The following is a 21,245-nucleotide window of genomic DNA, read 5'->3' as shown; positions in this document are numbered from 1 at the left end:
GGAGATTTAATCCGCTGCTCCTGGGGTTGCTTGGAGAGATTTCCCTTTCTCTTCTTTGTTCGCACAGCTCCTGGGGTTCAGCTTTGGATTTGGCCCCACCTCTGCGTGTAGGTCGCCCTCTGGCATCTGTTCTTTGCCCAGAGAGGAGGGGGTTAAAGTAGCAGCTGGTTAGGGGGCTCTGGCTCACTCAGGCCGGGGAAGGAGGGGTACGGAATGTGGGGTGTGCCTGCTGTGGCAGAGGCCAGTGTGATGTTGCACCAGCCTGAGGCACAGCATGTGTTCTCCTGGGGAAGTTGTCCCTGGATCACAGGACCCTGGCAGTGGCAGGCTGCACAGGCTCCCGGGAGGGGAGGTGTGGATAGTGACCTGTGCTCGCACACAGCCTTCTTGGTGGCTGCAGGAGCAGCCTTAGCGTCTCATGCCCGTCTCTGGGGTCCGCGCTGATAGCTGTGGCTCGTGCCCATCTCTGGAGCTCGTTTAGGTGGCACTCTTAATTCCCTCTCCTCACACCCCGCAAAACAAAGAGGCAAGAAAAAATCTCTTGTGTCTTCGGCAGCTCCAGACCTTTTCCTGGACACGCTCCCTGCTAGCTGTGGTGCACCAGCCCCCTTCAGACTGTGTTCACACAACCAACCCCAGTCCTCTTCCTGAGGTTTGACCTCTGAAGCCAGAGCCTCAGCTCCCTGCGCCCATCCACCCTGGTGGGTGAGCAGAGAAGCCTCTCGGGCTGGTGAGTGCTGGTTGGCCCCAATCCTCCGTGCAGGAATCTCTGCTTTGCCCTCTGCACCCCTGTTGCTGCACTCTCCTCCATGGCTCCAAAGCTTCTGACCCCCTCAGTGTCCGCCCCGAAGGGGCTTCCTAGTGTGTAGAAACTTTTCCTCCTTCACAGCTCCCTCTTAGTGGTTCAGGTCCCGTCCCTATTCTTTTGTCTCTGTTTTTTCTTTTTTCTTTTGCCCTACCCAGGTACGTGGGGAGTTTCTTGCCTTTTGGGATGTCTGAGCTCTTCAGCCAGCATTCAGTAGGTGTTCTGTAGGACTTGTTCCACATGTAGATGTATTTCTCATGTATTTGTGGGGAGGAAGGTGATCTCCACGTCTTACTCTTCTGCCATCTAGAAGCTCCTCCTATCTTTCTCTGTCTTACTTCACTTAGTATGATAATCTCCAGGTCCATCCCTGTTGCTGCAACTGGCATTATTTCATTCTTTTCAATGGCTGGGTAATATTCCATTGTATATGTGTACCACATCGTCTTTCTTCTTTCATCTGTCAGTGAACATTTAGGTTGCTTCTATATCTTGGCTATTGTAAATGGTGCTGTAAACATTGTGGTGCATGTATCTTTTCAAATCATGGTTTTCTCCAGATTTATGCCCAGGGCTCGGATTGCTGGATCATATGGTAGAGCTCTTAGTTTTTTAAGGAACGTGCACACTGTTCTCCATCGTGGTTGTACCAGTTTACAGTCCCACCAACAGTGTAGTAGGAGGGTTCCCTTTTCTCCACACCCTCTCCAGCATTTATTGTTTGTAGACTTTTTGATGATGGCCATTCTGACTGGTGTGAGGTGATTCCTCATTGTAGTTTTGACTTGCATTTCTCTAATAGTGATATTGAGCATCTTTTCATGTGCCTGTTGGCCATCTGCATGTCTTCTTTGGGAAAATGTCTATTTAGGTCTTCACCCATTTTTGGATTGGGTTGTTTGTTTTTTTTTGATATTGAGCTGCATGAGCTGTTTGTGTATTTTGGAGATTAACCCCTTGTCAATTGCATCATTTGCAAATATTTCCTCCCAGTTTTTGGATTGTCTTTTCGTTTTGTTTATGGTTTCTTTTGCTGTGCAAAAGCTTTGGATTTTAATTAGGTCCCATTTGTTTATTTTTATTTCTGGTACTCTAGGGGATGGATCAAAAAAGATATTGATGCAATTTATGTCATAGAGTGTTCTGCCGGGCTTCCCTGGTGGTGCAGTGGTTGAGAGTCCGCCTGCTGATGCAGGGGACACGGGTTCATGCCCCGGTCTGGGAAGATCCACATGCCGCGGAGTGGCTAGGCCCGTGAGCCATGGCCGCTGAGCCTGCACGTCCAGAGCCTGTGCTCCGCAACGGGAGAGGCCCGCGTACCATAAAAAAAAAAGTGTTCTGCCTATATTTTCCTCTTAGAGTTTTATAGTATCAGGTCTTACATTTAGTTCTTTAATCCATTTTGAGTTTATTTTTGTGTATGGTGTTATAGAATGTTGTAATTTCATTCTTTTCCATGTAGCTCTCCAGTTTACCCAGCACCATTTGTTGAAGAGATTGTCTTTTCTCCATTGTATATTCTTGCCTCCTTTTGTCCATTGTATACTCTTGCCTCCTTTGTCATAGATTGACCATTGGTGCGTGGGTTTATTTCTGGGATGTCTATCCTGTTGCATTTATCTATATTTCTGTTTTTGTGCCACTACCATACTGTCTTGATTACTGTAGCTTTGTAATATAGTCTGAGGTTAGGGAGCCTGCTTCCTCCAGCTCCATTTTTCTTTTTCAATATTGCTTTGGCTATTCAGGGTCTTTTGTGTCTCCATACAAATTGTAAAATTTTTTGTTCTAGTTCTACGAATAATACCATTGGTCATTTGATAGGGATTGCATTGAATCTGTAGATTCCCTTAGGTCATATAGTCATTTTGAAAATATTGATTCTTCCAATCCAAGTTCATGGTATATCTTCCCATCTGTTTGTGTCATCTTCGATTTCTTTCATCAGTGTCTTATAGTTTTCAGTGTACAGCTCTTTTGCCTCCTTAGGTAGGTTTTTTCCTAGGTATTTTATTCTTTTTGATGCGATGGTAAATGAGATTTTTCTTTATTTCTCTTTCTGATCTTTCATCTGTTAGTGTATAGAAATGCAGCAGATTTCTGTGTAGTAATTTTTTTATCCTGCAACTTTACCAAATTCATTGATGAGCTCTAGTAGTTTTCTAGTTTTGTCTTTAGGATTTTCTATGTAAAGTATCATGTCATCTGCAAACAGTGACAGCCTTACTCCTTTTACAATTTGAATTCCTTTTATTACTTTTTCTTTTCTGATTGCCATGGCTAGGACTTCCAAAACAATGCTGAGTAAAAAATGGCAAGAGTGGACATCCTTGTCTTGTTCCTTATCTTAGAGTAAATGCTTTCAGCTTTTCACCTCTGAGTATGATGTTAGCTATAGGTTCATCATATATGGCCTTTATTATGTTGAGGTATGTTCCCTGTGTGCACACTTTCTGAAGTTTTTATCATAGAATTTTGTCAAATGCTTTTTCTGCATCTGTTGAGATGATCATGTGGTTTTTATTCTTCAATTTGTTGATGTGGTGTATCACACTGACTGATTTGCGGATATTGAAAAAGCCTCGCATCCCTGGGATAAATCCCACTTGATCATGGTGTATGATCCTTTTAATGTATTGTTGGCTTTGGTTTGCTAGTATTTTGTTGAGGATTTTTGCATCTATATTCATCAGTGATACTGGCCTGTAGTTTTCTTTTTTTGTGGTATTTTTGTCTGGTTTTGGTATCAGGGTCATGGTGGCCTCAATGAATGAGTTTGGGAGTGTTCGTTCTTCTGCAATTTTTGAAATATTTCAGAAGGGTAGGTGTTAACTCTTCTCTAAGTGTTTGATAGAGTTCATCTGTGAAGCCATCTGGTCCTGGACTTTGGTTTGTTGGGAGTTTTTATTTTTTTATTTTATTATTTTTATTTTTTATTTTTTTCCAGTACGCAGGCCTCTCACTGTTGTGGCCTCTCCCTTTGCGGAGCACAGGCTCCGGACGTGCAGGCTCAGCGGCCACAGCTCACGGGCCCAGCCACTCCACGGCATATGGGATCCTCCCAGACCGGGGCACGAACCCATGTCCCCTGCATCGGCAGGCGGACTCTGAACCACTGCGCCACCAGGGAAGCCCTGTTGGGAGTTTTTAAATCACAGTTTTAATTTCAGTACTTGTGATTGGTCTGTTCATATTTTCTATTTCCTCCTGGTTCAGTGTTGGGAGATTGTACCTTTCTAAGAATTTGTCAATTTCTTCCAGGTTGTCCATTTTATTGGCATACAGTTGCTTGTAGTAGTCTTTTATGATCCTTTGTTGCATTAGGTGTAAGGTTAGGTTGTTTGAGATTTTTCTTATTGGGTTGGCCAAAAGGTTGGTTTGTTTTTTTCCCGTAAGATGGCTGTAGTTAGTTGTCTTAACATCATTAAGACATTAACGTCATTAACATTAAAGACTTAGTTGTCTTTAACATCATTCGAAACAGTTTTATTAGACTGTATGTGACAGCTGTCATATTGGCGAGCATTTAAAGAAAGGCATCAAAATTGGTGAATTTTTGTGTAGCCATTTTAATTGAAGATGGAAGAAAACAACATTTTCAGCATATTATGCTTTACTATTTCAAGAAAGGTAAAAATGCAACCAAAATGCAAAAAAAGATTTGTACAGTGTATGGAGAAGGTGCTGTGACTGATTGAACATGTCAAAAGTGGTTTGTGAAGTTTCACGCTACAGATTTCTCGCTGGACGATGCTCCATGGTCGGGTAGACCAGTAGAAGTTGATAGTGAGCAAATCGAGACATTAATTGAGAACAATCAACGTTATACCACACAGGAGATAGCCAATATACTCAAAATATCCAAATCAAGCACTGAAAATCATTTGCGCCAGCTTGGTTATGTTTATTGCTTTGATGTTTGGGTTCCACGTATAAGTTAAACGAATAAAACCTTCTTAGCATATTACCTCATGCAACTCTCTACTTAAACGTAATGAAAATGTTCCATTTTTAAAACACATTGTGATGGGTGATGAAAAGTGGGTACTGTATAATAATGAGGAATGGAAGAGATCGTGGAGAGGTCGTGGGGCAAGCTAAATGAACCACCACCAACCACACCAAAGGCCAGTCTTCATCCAAAGAAGGTGATATTGTGAATATGGTGGGATTGGAAGGGAGTTCTCTATCATGAGCTCCTTCTGGAAAACCCAAACAATTAATTCCAACAAGTACTGCTCCCAATTAGACCAACTGAAAGCAGAACTCAACAAAAAGCAACCAGAATTAGTCAACTTCTACAAAATGCATAATCTTCCGTCAGGATAACGCAAGACCGCATGCTTCTTTGACGACAAGGCAAATCTGTTACAGCTTGGGTGGGAAGTTCTGATTCATCTGCTGTATTCACCAGACACTGCACCTTCAGATTCCCATTTATTTAGGTCTTTACAAAATTCTCTTAATGGAAAAAATTTCAATTCCCTGGAAGACTGTAAAAAGCACCTGGAACAGTTCTTTGCTCAAAAAGATAAAAAGTTTTGGGAAGATGGAATTATGAAGTTGCCTGAAAAATGGCAGAAGGGAGTGGAACAAGAGGGTGACTATGTTGTTCAATAAAGTTCTCAGTGAAAATGAAAAATGTGTCTTTTTTACTTTAAAATCGAAAGTACTTTTTGGCCAACCCAATATTTCCTGAGGTAAGATTGTATTGCTATAAACTTCCCTCTTAGAACTGCTTTTGCTGCATCTCACAGGTTTTGGATCATCATGCTTTTGTTTTCATTTGTCTCTAGATATTTTTTTATTTCCTCTTTGAATTCTTGAGTTATCCATTGGTTGTTTAGTAGCATATTGTTTAGCCTCCATGGGTTTGTGTTCTTTAGTTTTTTTTTCTTGTAGCTGGTTTCTAATCTCATAGCACAGTGGTCGGAAAAGCTGCTTGATATTATTTCAATTTTCTTAAATTTACCGAGGCTCACTTTGTGGTCCAATATGTGATCAATCCTGGAGAATGTTTCATGTGCACTTGAGAAGAAGATGTATTCTGCTTTAGGATAGAATGCTCTATAAATGTCAATTAAGTACATCTGGTCTAATGTGTCACTTAAGGCCTCTATTTCCTTATTTTCTGTCTGGATGATCTGTCCATTGATGAAGGTGGGGTGTTCAAGTCCCCCAGTATTATTGTGTTACTGTCGATTTCTCCTTTTATGGCTGTTAGTATTTGCCTTATATACTGAGGTGCTTCTTTGTTGGGTGCTTATATATTTACACTTGTTATATCTTCTTGTCTTGATCCCTTGATCATTTTGTACTGTTCTTTGTCTAACAGTCTTTAAAGTCTATTTTGTCTGATATAAGTATTGTTACTGCAGCTTTCCTTTTATTTCCATTTGCATGGAATATATTTTTCCATCCCCTCACTTTCAGTTTGTATGTGTCCCTAGATCTGAAGTGGGTCTCTTGTAGACAGCATATATACGGGTCTTGTTTTTGTATTCATTCAGCCAGTCTTTGTCTTTTGGTTGGAACATTTAATCTATTTACGTTTAAGGTAATTATCAATATGTATGTTCTTACTTACATTTTGTTAATTGTTTTGGATTTGTTTTTGTAAGTCTTTTTTCTTACCTTCCTCATTTGTTCTCTTGTGATTTGATGACTAACTTAAGCGTTGTGTTTGGACTCCTTTTTCTTTCTTGTGTATGACTCTATGGTAGACTTTCGGTTTGCAGTTACCTTGAGGGCTTTTTTTTTAATCTTATTTTTTTTAGTATTTCCTTTGTGGTTTTTTTTTTTTTTTTTTTTGGCTGCGTTGGGTCTTCGTTGCGGCACACGGGCTTCTCTCTAGTTGTGGTGTGTGGGTTTTCTCTCTCTAGTTGTGGCGTGTGGGCTCCAGGGCGCATGGGCTCTGTAGTTGTGACACGTGGGCTCCAAAGCACGTGGGCTCTGTAGTTTGCAGCTCACGGGCTCTCTTGTTGAAGCGCATGAGCTCAGTAGTTGTGGTGTGCAGGCTTAGTTGCCCCATGGCATGTGGGATCCTAGCTCCCCAACCAGGGATCGAACCCACGTCTCCTGCATTGGAAGGTGGACTCTTCACCACTGGACCACTGGGGGAGTCCCTACCATGAGGTTTTGATATAGCGGTCTATATATAAACAAGATTGTTTTAAGTTGCTGGTATTGTAATTTCAAATGCATTTCCAGTATCCTGCATTTGTACTCTTTTTTTTTTTTTTTTTTTTGCGGTACGTGGGCCTCTCACTGTTGTGGCCTCTCCCATTGCAGAGCACAGGCTCCAGACGCACAGGCTCAGCGAGCCCGCTCCGCGGCATGTGGGATCTTCCCAGACCGGGGCATGAACCCGTGTCCCCTACATCGGCAGGCAGACTCTCAACCACTGCACCACCAGGGAAGCCCTGTACTCTCTCCTTATAATTGTTTTTTTTTTCTTGCGGTATGCGGGCCTCTCACTGTTGTGGCCTCTCCCATTGCGGAGCACAGACTCCGGACGCGCAGGCTCAGCGGCCATGGCTCACAGGCCCAGCCGCTCCGCGGCATGTGGGATCTTCCCGGACCGGGGCACGAACCCGCATCCCCTGCATCGGCAGGTGGATTCTCAACCACTGCGCCACCAGGGAAGCCCCCATATAATTGCTGTTTTTGATTTCATATTTGTGTGTGGATGATTTCCTACCTTCACTATATGTTTGCCTTTACTGATGAACTTTCCCATTTGTAATTTTCTTGTTTCTAGTTGTGGCCTTTTCTTTTTCACCCAGAGAAATTTCTTCAGCATTTGTTGCAGAGCTGGCCTGGTTTTTTTAAATTCTCTTAGCTTTTGTTCGTCTGTAAAGCTTTTGATTTCTCCATCAAATCTAAATGAGAGCCTTGCTGGTAGAGTATTCTTGGTTGTAGGTTCTTCCCTTTCATTGCTTTATTTTTTTTTAATATTTATTATGGCTGCATCGGGTCTTAGTTGTGGCATGCGGGATCTTTCATTTCAGTGCGAAGGCTCTTTGTTGTGATGCATGGGCTTTTCTCTAGTTGTGGTGCACAGGCTCCAGAGTGTGTGGGCTCTGTAGTTTGTGGCATGTGGGCTCTCTAGTTGAGGTGCCTCAGCTCAGCAGTTGTGGCCTGCAGGATTAGTTGCCCCATGGCGTGTGGGATCTTAGTTCCTCCCAGGGATCAAACCCGTGTCCTCTGCATTGGAAGGTGGATTCTTTACCACTGTACCACCAGGGAAGTCCCTTCATCACTTTAAACATATCTGGCCTGCAGAGTTTAAACATATCTGGCCTGCAGAGTTTCTGCTGAGAAATCAGCTGATAACCTTGTGGACGTTTCCTTGTATGTTATTTGTTTCTTTTGTTGCTTTTAATATTTTTTGCCTTTAATTTTTGTCAGTTTGCTTACTATGTGTCTCAGGGTGTTCCTCCTTGGGTTTGTCGCTTCCTGGACTTGGGTGACTGTTTCCTTCCCCATGTTAGGGAAGTTTTTAGCTATTATCTTTTCAAATATTTTCTCAGGTTCTCTCTCTCTCTCTCTCTCTCTCTCTCTCTCTCCCCTCCTTCTGGGACCCCTATAATGTGAATGTTGTTGCGTTTAATGTTGTCCCAGAGGTCTTTGGGACAGTCCTCATTTCTTTTCATTCTTTTTCCTTTATTCTGTTACATGGCAGTGATTTCCACCATTCTGTCTTCCAGCTCACTTATCCATTCTTCTGCCTCACTTATTCTGCTATTGATTCCTTCTAGTGTGTTTTTCATTTCAGTTATTGTATTGTTCATCTCTGTATGTTCTTTAGTTCTTCTAGGTTTTTGTTAAACATTTCTTGTATCTTATCGATCTGTGCCTCCATTCTTTTTCCAGGATCTTGGATCATCTTTATTACCATTCCTCTGAATTCTTTTGGGGTAGACTGCCTATCTCCACTTCACTTAGTTGTTCTTCTGGGGGTTTATCTTGTTCCTTCATCTGGGACATACTCCTCTTCTGTCTCATTTTGTCTAACTTTCTGTGATTGCAGTTTTTGTTCTGCAGGTTGCAGGGTTGTTGTTCTTCTTGCTTCTGCTGTCTGCCCCCTGGTGGATGAGGCTGTCTGAGAGACTTGTGCAGGCCTCCTGGTAGGAGGGAATGGGTCTTGTCCCTCTGGTGGGCAGGGCTGTGTCAGGGGGTGTGTTTAGAGGGCAACTGTGTACTCACTCAGGAAGACTTTAAGTAGCCTGTCTGCTGATGGGTGGGGCTGTGTTCCCGCCCTGTTGTTTGGCCTGAGGCAACCCAGCACTGGAGCCTACAGGCTGCTGGGTGGGGCCAGGTCTTGGTGAGAAATTGGTGGCCCCCAGGAGGGCTCATACCAATGAGTAGTCCCAGAACTATTGCCGCCAATGTCTTTGTCCCCACAGTGAGCCACAGCCATCCTCCGCCTCCACAGGAGACCCTCCAATACCAGCAGTTAAGTCTGGCCCAGGCTCTTACGAGGCTGCTGCTTTTTTCCCTGGTTCCTGGTGCACACAAAACATTGTATGCACTCTCCAAGAGTGGAATTTCTGTTTCCCCCAGTCCTGTGTAATTCCTGCGATCAAACCCCACTGACCTTCAAAGCCAAATTCTGTGGGGGCTCCTCATCCCATTGCCAGACCCCCAGGCTGAGGAGCCTGACGTGGACTCAGAACTTTCACTCCTGTGGGAGAACTTCTGTGGTATAGTTATTTTCTAGTTTGTGGGTCACCCACCCAGTGGGTATGGGATTTGATTTTATTGTGATTGTGTCCCTCTTACTGTCTCGTTGTGGCTTCTTCTTTGGATAATAGGGTATCTTTTTTGGTAGGTTCCAGCATTTTGTTTTTGTCAGTGGTTTTTCAGCACTGTGATTTTGGTGTTTTTGCAAGAGGTGAGCTCATGTCCTTCTACTCTGCCACTCTGCCATCTTGTCCCTGCCTCTATAAAATATACCTCCCTGTGCTCAGTGTTGCTGAGACTAAAATATTCTTCTAAATGTCACATTATAAGGATGAATTAAAGGTGAGGGAGTTACACAAAGTAACAAAATGCTCCCAAATGAGTCAACAGAATAAGGTCTGGAACTGGTGAGCTTGCCATTTTGATGATCAAACTGATACACTCCGAGAGTGGTTAATAATGCCTGAAAGATGGGAATAAGAATTCAGGGAAAAAAAGTGACTCTTTAAAGAAAAGGTGATCCTTCTGTAAAATAAGTGCTATAGAATATTTATGGACTAATTCATATGCACAGGTATAGAGATCGATTATGCACAAATATTATCTGTAGAAAATGTGGCAGTTATTGTGGACAGTAGGTGAACAATGAGACTGCAACGTAGTGTTTCTTCGAAAAGCCAACATAACACCACCACTGTAGTAACGAATATCTATAAAAACCAGAGCAAAATACTATTACATATGTAGCCGACTATAGTTAATATAAAACTTAGACTTTTATATTTCATAAAGGGTGTTGATAAATTTGAAGAATCTAGAGAAACAGTTCAAATAATCAGTAGTTTGGAAATGGAATGTTTTAGGACAGTCTCATGGTCACAAACGGGCATGGGTCATATACAGCCCAAAGATTTATTTTTGTTTAGCACCTATAGTGTTACAACACAGTTTATTTATAATTAACTGTCAGTTGATTTCACATAAAATACAGATATTAGGATTCTCTTGAAAAATCTGAAAATATGGTAATCCTCCACAAATTCCCATAGGACAACAATCAGGTAGAGCTGAGTAGCTACTGCCCTCTGTTGACAGCCCTTGAGCTCTCCAGTTCCCATCACCCCACTATTGCTTCCCTGACCCAATTAATAACCTCACTCTTCTGTTTACTGCCTGAGGACATATAAGGGGTCTATAACCTTATGTTTAGAAAGACTAGGTTTGGAGTCAGGTTACCTAGATTCCAGTTTCTATTCTGCTACTAATTGTGTGACCTTGAATAAAGCATAATTGTAAAATCTTAAAGGTAGAAGGGAATTTAAAGACCATCTGGTTCAACTTCCAGCCTAATGCAGGAATTCTCTCTGCTAAAGTTTCGAAAGGTGGTTAAGCCAGCTAGCCTCGGTTTGCGCATTTCTGTTTACTTCACAAAGTAAAAGCCTGTTCCATTTTAGAAAGTTCTAGCTATTAGAAACTCCTACACCTTGAGTCTGAGTTGGCCTACATGCAGTACTAAAACTGTACATTGTATAAAATACTTTCTCATAGTACTGAACAAAGCAGAACTATAGTAACTTAATAGATGTGATATGAAAGACAAGCTATCTACCTTCATACTTCCTTTTATTCAAAAGTATAGTTTGTGTGTAAAATGTACTAGGCCATCAAATGGGTGAATGATTTTATAGCAAAGCATGATACAGATGTAAATACCATTATAATATTAGTTAGATTGTAGCCAGACCAGTTATAGAGTTTCATTGTAGACTTAGTAACCAGTTTTTATGTTATCATTGGAAATATTTGCCATTTCTGTTAAAAAAAAAAAAAAAAAAAGGAAAGAAGACTTAAAGATATCTTGTTTGTATAATGGCATTTGTCAGTGTGTTCATACTTTTTAATTTTCCAGGACTTGCAGACTTAATCCCATGAGCTCACTTCTAATATCAGTAAAGGGTATGAGCTGTCTATGTGGTTCAAGCTGCCACTTGAGGGTTTCTCCTTCCTGTGGAGCTTTCTAATGGAATTCAAGGTTCTCTCTAAGGGTGAGCATTATGAAGCCTTCCCAGGCTGCTTGAGAGGAGGAAGTGCACCATAGGTTCAAGGACACAGGCAAAGTTTAATGTGCACAAACATGCTTCTGCTTCTGCTTACTCTGATTGGCAAGGTTAACTCTGAGAGGCTGCAGCTTTTAAAAGTGATTTGATTAAACCCACCACTTTATTCCTTTCAGTTTTCCCCCTCCCCTTCAAGCACCAAACCACCACCTCCTTTGTCTTTGCAGTCTTTGCTTTACCAATTACCTTTTCTCTCTTTTTTCGTGATTTTGTGTCAAATTTTGACATTTTGTGAAATAGAATAATGATTTCAAAAGTAAGGTAACTTGCATCATTGAAAGTTTTGCCATTTCCACACTTATGTTTTATAAAACTCCAAATCCCTTACCTTCATTTGACTTACCTTATGATGTAAGGAAAGACAGAATTATCACTTACATTAGCAATTTGCTTAGATTTACCACAGCCTTTTATCAAGAATTGGCTTGTATACAATGAATTCCTTTCACAGAAGTGTTTTAAAAAATAATCTTTTAATTACAAAAACTCCAACCATGTGCAAACTTAGGGAGAATAATATACCACCAAACTTCTGTGTACTCATCATCCAGTTTCAGCAATTACCAATTCATGGCCAGTCTTTTTAATCTATACTTCTACCCTACAATAGTGGTCTTTAACCTTTTTAGGAAGAATATAAGGAGAGCTATGAACACCAAAGAGAAAGGATATGGATGTAGAATTTTCGCAAACAGTTTTAATACGTTCATATACTTGCTGAAGCCCTTCCATGGATGTCCTAGGAATCTAAGAATCCAGAATAAGAATTCCTGCATTCCAGCAAAAAGGACACTGAATTTTCTCAGCTTTTCTGTTCACATGAATGTAAGGATTGGGGATTAGCAAAGGTCCTCCTATGAAAGCAACAGTAAAGTTAAGTCAGTGACAGGGTTTTTTAATGATTAAATATTCGTTATAGAATTTCATAATATACTCCCTTACTGCCATTTTCAGCTTCTTTTCCCTTTGGTTGCTTGTTAGTTTCTCTTCTAATTGATGGTTCTTTTACAAAAGTTGACAGACTTGGGAGACATTCAGTGACTCAACTCTCAAGGCCTAACAACTTTAGAATTTCATCCAGAGCTTCTGAGTTATTGCTAACAGCTAAAAAAAAAAAGAAAACTGTCTCTCCCTATATATCCAGGATAGAATAAATAATAATGAAATGCATTAAGTTGTTAAGAACTTAATAAAGCTGAAGTTTCCATTAAAGAGGATACTAGCTTTTAAGTACAAATTTTAATTAATAAAGCATATTTATCAGAACTGTAGGGATGGCTGATTGGACATGACAAAAGGGTAATCTTTCTTTTTCCCCACCTGCTTCACATCCTTCTTTTGTCAGCTGGTAGGTACTTCGCTAAGCCTCCCTCTGAAATAGCTGTGGTCATAGGGTAGACTCAAAACACGAGCGGTTAGTAAAGCATGCGGGATTCCCCTGTAGAACTATTTTGTTTTTGAACCCCATACCATCTGATCCTGATGTGAGCTAAAAGTATTTTTTAAAAGCAGGTAATAATAATAGAGGAATAGTTGATATAATTTAATTATTAATAATTTTATTTCAAAATAATAGATATATTTTCTCTTTGGCATGGTTTCTCCTCTTTTTCTTCTTTATGTGGGGAGCTGGGGGACAGAGTAAGGTGTATGATACTCATTTGAGCATGGTTAAAAATATTTCTATTAAAGTGATGATTCAGAAAGGAACCACCCTTATTTATAGATAGCCCCCCACCCCTTTTTTTTTAAGTCCTCCATTCTGGCATTCCCTCTATATTATGGTTGGGAGTACTTTTAATATTTTATTGAAGAGGGAAAGAATCAACAACAACAACAAAAATCCCATAATGTTTAACGGTTATATCCATTCAACAAATATACCAAAATAAATATATGATCATAGACGGTAGATATTCGTATATTTCATATATATATTTCTATAGATGTGTGCAATCCATATAACATAGATCAACTTGTTTTTATTAATTGATGTTTCTGCAGTATTTTGAAAGTTGTATAATGTGGGGTTTTACCCCATTACAGGTTGGGAATACACAGTCTTTGCTCTGCAGTACCTCCTTCTTTTGAGAGAAGGTTGAATGCCTAATCTCTGTGCTCTCCTTGGGCTTTTGTTCAAGGCCAAATTTGTCAAGAAATTTTTCAGGAAGCTCAATACGAAACTATCACATATAAAAAGATTAACCATCACTTTCAATACATTTTAAAATATTTTCTTTTTTATAAGTGTCCTAAAAATTTGTTTCAGATATTTTACAGATTCCATCATGGTTCATTTTTTTTGTTATTTGGACTGAAGTTGAGCTCTCTACTGTTTGTTTGAGTGCCCTAACCTCTCTCAATAGAGAGATGTCTAAGCACCTGTTTAAAAAAAATAAAGATGCCTGTTGCCTGTAACAAAAACTATCCCCACCTACAATTTATTAAACCTTGACATACTGCATTACTTAAGAATTCTCAGAGAAAATTAAAACCCTTTTGACTGGGTTCTGCCATGCAGGGAAATTTTTAGTGACATTTAAAAGGTTTCTCTTGTGTTCCTCTAATGGGATAAGTAAAAAAGGCTTGTTTTAGCCCAGCAAATGGGGGGACAATCCAATTTCCTTGATTCCATCAAGACACTTTTAAAGCATTAGCCTGTGCAGTAAAAAAAATTCAACTGACCCCCTTTGCCTGATGGCTTTGAAAAGTATCCTGATGTGTAGGTATTTGCCCAACACAGCATACTTGGTTATTGCTCTTCCAACACATCCGTTGATGGAAAAATCTTATGTGAAGCTCCAATAAATGTCAGTTTATGTTATAGAACTATAAAAACAGTGCACCAGACTATAATGGTCTTTCTGATGGGCAGCCTTTCCCTGGAAGATGAAAAGAAATCCTGCCAAGTATGTTTAAATTTAAAAATTAAGGAAAAGATAAATTGTTTAAGTAATTTAGTGAACTTTTTGTTACATTCAGTTTGTTCACTGCTGTTGATATTTACTTCTATTTGTCCAAAAGATGGTGCTCATTTACAGAGAATATACTAGCATAGGGCAGTGGTCCTCCAATGTTGACTAGTATAAGAATCATCAGGGCTTGTTAAAACAAGTTTCTGGGCCCAACCCCCAGAGTTTCTGGTTCCATAGGTCTGGGGTGGAGCCTAATTTGCATTTTTCACAAGTTTCCAGGTGGAACTGATACTGCTCCTCTGAGGCCCACACTTGGAGAACCACTGGCCTAGGGGATCTGAAAGGATACTCACCTCTGGATCAGTGGTTCAAAATTTGAATCAAATCACTTAGCCTGAAAGTCATTAACATCTGAGAGCACTCTGATGTGTGAAAAATGTGTTGATGGGCATCAATAAAGTCTTGAGTGGAGAGGCGTGTATTTGACATTTGGCTTTCTCTTTGGCAGTCTTTAAAACCCATTCCAAAGGGAAGGAAAACATAAAGACAATGGAGCTTTCGTTTTAGAGACAGTGCAGGAGAGAAAAGTATGGGAGCTCTATGTTACTGAAAAAAATAGAAACTGAACATAAGTTTTCTATGATCCATTACCTAATAGTAGAATGAAGCTGTTGTTTATGGTATCCTGATATTTAAATTTTTCTTTTTAATGAGAACTTCTGCCCTTTAACTATGTAAAAACTCAAAGCACCTTCTTATTAGTTTTTAAAAAAGTAAACTACATTTGATATTCTGATTCTTTGAAACTTGATTTTTGTGTAAGAAATAATGGTAATTGTGTTATCCAGAATATTTCACTCTAGCTATATCAGCAGTATTTCCTCTGAAATACTTAGAATTGATCTAATAGCCTACTTTTACTCAAGAGTCTAGAGAGTTAGATACTATTTATTCATTTGTCCTTAAAATGTACCTGTGAAGTAAATAGGAGACCAAAAATAATCACCTTTTGACGAGAAGAAATTATAATAGCAGAGAGATTTGTTGGTGTCTGAAAATCATAGAGGCAAAACTGGAAAGAAAGAAACTTAGGAACCTTAGATAGACCCTTTTAAAGAAGGTAGTGCAGCACTCAGTCTCATTTTCTTCTGGTGGAAGAATACGTATGCTAATCCGTACATGTATATCTGTTCTTACAGTGTCTAAATGCTTTATAGTGATTCGTAATGTTCTTCTGTTTCACACTTTTATTTTCTTCTATCTGTCCAAGTAAATTCCGTTCAAACAAATCTTTTTTCATAAAATATTTATATCTTATTTTATAACTGTATTTTTAAAAAGACTTATACATAACATTGATTCATGTAATCTGCGAAGCTATTGTTTATTATTTTTTAATGGTTTCCTTTTAAAGTTATGGAAATACCATGTAATATAGAGGAGGCCCCCCAAAATCTATCTGATTTGTTTTATTCATTGCACTGTCACCTTTTAAAAATATTTGTTGGGGCTTCCCTGGTGGCGCAGTGGTTGAGAGTCCACCTGCCGATGCAGGGGACCCGGGTTCGTGCCCCGGTCCGGGAGGATCCCGCATGTCCGCCGAGCGGCTGGGCCTGTGAGCCATGGCCGCTGGGGCTGTGCGTCCGGAGCCTGTGCTCTGCAACGGGAGAGGCCACAGCAGTGAGAGGCCCGCGTACCGCAAAAATATATATATATATGTTTGTTGAATTTGTGGCTAGCTTTGAAGCAAAACAAATGCTACTGTTTTTGTTTTTCCGGTACGCAGTCCTCTCACTGATGTGGCCTCTCTCGTTGCGGAGCACAGGCTCGGGACGCACAGCCCCAGCGGCCATGGCTCACAGGCCCAGCCGCTCCGCGGACATGCGGGATCCTCCCGGACCAGGGTACGAACCCGGGTCCCCTGCATCGGCAGGTGGACTCTCAACCACTGCGCACCAGGGAAGCCGCCAAATGCTACTGTTTTAAAGAGTTATCAGTTGCTTTGGGAGTAAGGGTACTATCTGCATTACTTAAAACTCAGTTTGAAAATAATTAAAGGTGACTGAAATTTCCATGGGTTAAATGAATGGAATCAGGTAATCAGCACTTTTCCGGAGCCCTCCTGCATTTCCCTAGAGTCCTGAGCCTACATTTTGTGATTCCCTTCCAGCACCAACCTTCTTTTTTGTTTTGGTTTTTGTCCTCAGCTAAGGATAGGTAATCAAGTCAAATGATAATGATCCACATGGTAGCAGGTATATTCTGCTGACCTTTCCCTGTGGTGCAGTGAGTACTGAAGATGGAGTCCAGAGAAGACTGCACAGAGGAGGTCAGTGCAGAAGTGGGAGCAGTTAATCTCTCTCCTGCTCTGATATCCGACAGCTGGTCTCACATGGGCCTGGTGCCAGCAGTGTCTTTACAGGCTTTGTGGCAGAGATTATTTAAAGGAGATTAATCCCTCTAAACCCCTTATATTTTAATTATTTCTGTATGTATTTATAAAACCTGCAGTCTGCTTGTTTCAGGGCACAGTTGTCCAAGCCCTTGTCTTTAACCTGGTTTCCACAATCAGACAAGTCTATCTCTGTTACCACAAAGGATACACCATTGATTTGATTTTCCTTGTTACTGAAATTGTTTGGGGTTTTTTTATTCATTTGTTTTTTGGTTGGTTTTGGTTTTTGGTTTCTGTTTGATATTAACATTACTGTTTGAGAGAATAACTAAAGTTAATATGACTTATTTTAGAATATCTGCTAAAATGCTGTTTTTGTATTACATGATAGGAATCTAAAGTTGTAGACTGTAGGATGTGAAAACCTCTTGGTATTATTAAAAAACAATAGACCTTTCAGGGTATTATATTTTAAAGATTGATTAGTGGACATGCCTACCACGGTTTCCAGCATTGTCAGCTAACTTTATGCCTGACCAGGGCATCCAGAACAAAGATTTCTGCCTTTCCAATTTATGTTATTGAGGACTATCAAAATTTCCTTCGAATTTGAGTCCACACAGTATGAAAGAACAAAAATCCTTCATTAAAAAAAAAATAGCTATGAACTATCCTTTGTGGCATTGGAGCATCACGTCTCTAGCCACCATGGAAGTGCTTCTGTCTTTAACATGCAAGGAAGCATTTCTGCCTCTTCATGCACTCTATTGCACCTTCTTTCCAATAGCTAGGAAAGGAATTCTTTGGGAATCATCCTCCTGAAGGTCTTCCGCCTTCTAAGGAACCTCTAATAGGGCCTGTCTTGATTTAGAATGTGTTCATGATATTTGTATCTTCTAACTACTTGTTTTAGAAAGAAAACATGTCCGAATTAAGTACATACATAGATACATAAATAAGATCTGTGGGAGTAGCATAAAGATCTTTTACGCTCTACGTATTTTGTGAATGCATTTTAATTGGTGTTAGTTGAGCTTTTTCCTTGGTCTTTCCAAAAAATGAATTCTCTTTCCTGTAACTGTTATTTTTCAATAATAGGTATTATGGAAGCATATATTACCATAAAGAATCAGATTGTAATGTAATAGTATAATACCGAATAATATAAACAATCTATTTTGTATAATATGTTCTCATATTTGAACTGATCTAAACTTCCTATATGTACAATGTTAATTTTTAAAACCATAAAAATATGCCAAATTCTATTAAAAGCTAGGGAAATCCTTAGTTAGAAATTCTTATCTGACTTGAAGACAATTAGAATATGCTTCAAAGTTTCAGGTAGAAGAATGGCATGCTTAGGACAGTGCTTGCAAAAGGGATAGGAGACCAGATAAATTATTAGGGAGGCTCTTGTAGGAATTAGTGGATTAGAAGGTTAGGACCTGGTTAAGGTCCATTACTGTAGAGAAAGAAAGAATCAGATACAGTACAGAAGGAGAATTCAATCAACTTCACTTGATGAAGGACAGTATAAGAGGTAAAGAAAAGGGATAGGTTGAATATGACTCCAAAGCCATAGGCAAAAAAGTTTTCTGGTTTTGATGTGGCTAACTTTAGGGGGCTATCCTGAAATTCATTTAAAATGTCCTAAAGAAAAAGAGAAGCCAAGAGAGAACATTTGTACACACAGAGATGTTTTTCCAAAAGAATAACAGATTCTAAGAGAAGGCTGAATCTTTATTTTAAAATCTCAGATACTGAAAAATCTCCATATAAATATGAAGATATACAGAGAAACCCGTAAAATCCCAGTAGTGTTTAAGAGCATAAGCTCTGAAGCCAGAGACTTAAGTTCTGGCTCTGCACCTTATAAATCCTGTGACCTCAGACAAAGTTACTTAACCTACCTAAGCTTCAGTTTCTTCATTTGTGAAATGAGATAACTTAATACCTACTTTATGAGGTTGTTGCGTGGATTACATAAGAGAACACATAAATTGCTTAGTGCAGTAAACAGATTTGCTACTACCATCATTGTTCTTACTCACAACTGACTAAAATCAGTCTTTCTTGCTATATTGGCAGGCTATAGGCAGAAAGGTATACAAAATGAACTATCATTAAAGTTGCCCACAATACTGCATCTTTGTCTGTTTTGCTACTCATACAAGGCATGTATATGTTTATTATAGAATTCTAATTCATAGATGACTTGAAGTCTTTTGTTCTTATTTTTAAATCAATACCAGAAGTAATACCTTTTTATTTGACTCTTAGTTTTACAGCCATACACAAAAGTTATTAAATTACAGTTGGGAGGTAGAGGGTAGAGTAGGGGAATAAACTAAAGCGAACATTTATTGAGACTCTTAATACAATCATTCATTCCCCTTAATAAAATCAGTCACTTATGCCAGAAAAACAGCTCAGAATAGTTTTATCTTTGAATATGTGGATTTTGCTACCTCTCTTCCCATAGGCTGTGTCCTTTTTTATTGGGTCCCGAGAAAACAGCCTATGTAATATTTCTTTTGGATACCCAGGAAAGAATTTAGGCAGCAGGACTAATGTGGACAGTAAAAACTGAAGTAAAAATCTTCCCATGTTTTTAAAGATTTAAAAAATTATTCTAAAAGAGGATGAAAGTGTGTGGATGGTGATAAAAAGCCACCATTTGATTATATTTATCGGCAAATAGTCCTGAAGAAATTACAGTATGAAAAACTGAAATTGTAGCTTCAGGGGAAATAGAGGGTTAAATCTCTGAGCTGTAGAAGCAGATTGTGTTTTCCTTTTGTGATCTGGGCTGACAAGACATCAGTATTCTATTCATCTGTTGGGAATTAGGCTGTTAATCCAATCAATGACTCTTGAGTGAGCTGTGGCCTACCTCCCCCACTGGGGAACAATCGGATCAAACTGCAGATTGTTTAAGAGCACAGTGCTGTCCTCATGTCAGGTGGAATTCTCAAACGCTCCCTGGTGAATTGGGGATAGGGAAAGCTGCCTTGGCCCATTTATCCTCCTTCTTAAATAACCAGGTGTCTGCTTCATCCATAGGAAAGCATTAGGCAATAGTGACAACAGGAGTGCAATAGAAATCCATTAACTTTAGCTCACAAAAGTGTGGGTGAAAGGAAGCAATGCTTCCAAACACCCCACAAAACAGCTTATATAAAAGTTTATTCATATTTTTTCCCTACTCCTCAAACCCTAAATCATTTTTTCTGTGGGCTTTTTTTTTGGTTGTTGCTAACAATTCTATATCAGTGAATTTTGTTAACCACCATGAGCTCTTTCTGTGTATTTATACTGCCCTGCCTATATTTTTATAAGTCATCAGGGTAGAAGTAAATTTTAATATAGATTATGGGAACACTAATTAAATAAAATTTTAATTTTAAAATATCTTTCTCTGAGGAATGCTAATTAAATAAAATTTTAATTTTAAAATATCATAGTCTGAGCATACATAATTTTGACATCTTTTGCAGCCTAGCAAAATTTAATTTCTAATTACTGATTTAATAGTCCATTAAGTACATTTGGAAATTATTATTGAACTGATTAGATAGATGTTCAGGGTTGCTGTTACCTTCTATGAAATGCTATCTCAATTTTTCCTTTTAAACAGTAAGGTGAAATGAGCTATCATAAAGCAAAATATCCAAAATACAAAGAGGAATTCTCAAAGAAGGTACTTACAACCCCAATCTTAGTGAAAACAGGCTTAAAGGATAATTTTATGGCTTTCTATCTACATTACGTAGGAGTGTTCCAAAAAGAATTTCCTAAATTTGCCAATTTTATCCATTCGTCCTGCGTATATAGCACACACCTTTTATACCCAGGACTCTTCTTAAGCATTGGAACTGGGCTTCCCTGGTGGCGCAGTGGTTAAGAATCCGCCTGCCAATGCAGGGGACACGGGTTCGAGCCCTGGTCCGGGAGGATCCCGCATGCCGCAGAGCAGCTCAGCCCGTGCACCACAACTACTGAGCCTGCGTGCCACAACTACTGAAGCCCACATGTCTAGAGCCCATGCTCCGCAACGGGAGAGGCCATCGCAATGAGAAGCCCACGCACCTCAACAAGGAGTAGCCCCCGCTCACCGCAACTACAGAAGGCCCATGCACAGCAACGAAGACCCAATGCAGCCAAAAATAAATGAATAAAATAAATAAATTTATAAAACTAAAAAAAAAACAGCATTGGAATTACCACCATGAACAAGACAGACAAGGTCCACACTCTTTGGGAGCATACGCTCTAGTGAGGGCAACATACCAAAAACAATAAATAAGACGCTATCAGATAAGCAC

General features: G+C 39.6%; 1 protein-coding gene across 5 annotated transcripts in view; it reads left to right on the top strand.

Annotated features, from left to right (window-relative positions):
• Positions 1-21,245, top strand: part of ACBD6 (acyl-CoA binding domain containing 6) — a 230,215-nt gene that overhangs the window by 153,212 nt on the left and 55,758 nt on the right. For 2 of the 5 annotated variants that reach the window (XM_067728809.1, XM_067728810.1), the window contains one exon: positions 16,730-18,103. The exons of the other annotated variants lie outside the window; for them this stretch is intronic. Coding sequence is in view for 1 of the 2 variants with exons in the window: in XM_067728810.1 (XP_067584911.1) it covers positions 16,730-16,756 (27 nt within the window). In the remaining variant the exon portion in view is untranslated. Of the gene's footprint in view, positions 1-16,729; positions 18,104-21,245 lie in introns of those variants that run through there. 5 annotated transcript variants of the gene reach the window in all.

This window comes from Pseudorca crassidens, chromosome 2 (assembly GCF_039906515.1).
Source record: "Pseudorca crassidens isolate mPseCra1 chromosome 2, mPseCra1.hap1, whole genome shotgun sequence".
NCBI lineage: Eukaryota > Metazoa > Chordata > Mammalia > Artiodactyla > Delphinidae > Pseudorca > Pseudorca crassidens.
This window is presented reverse-complemented; position numbering and strand designations above follow the sequence as displayed.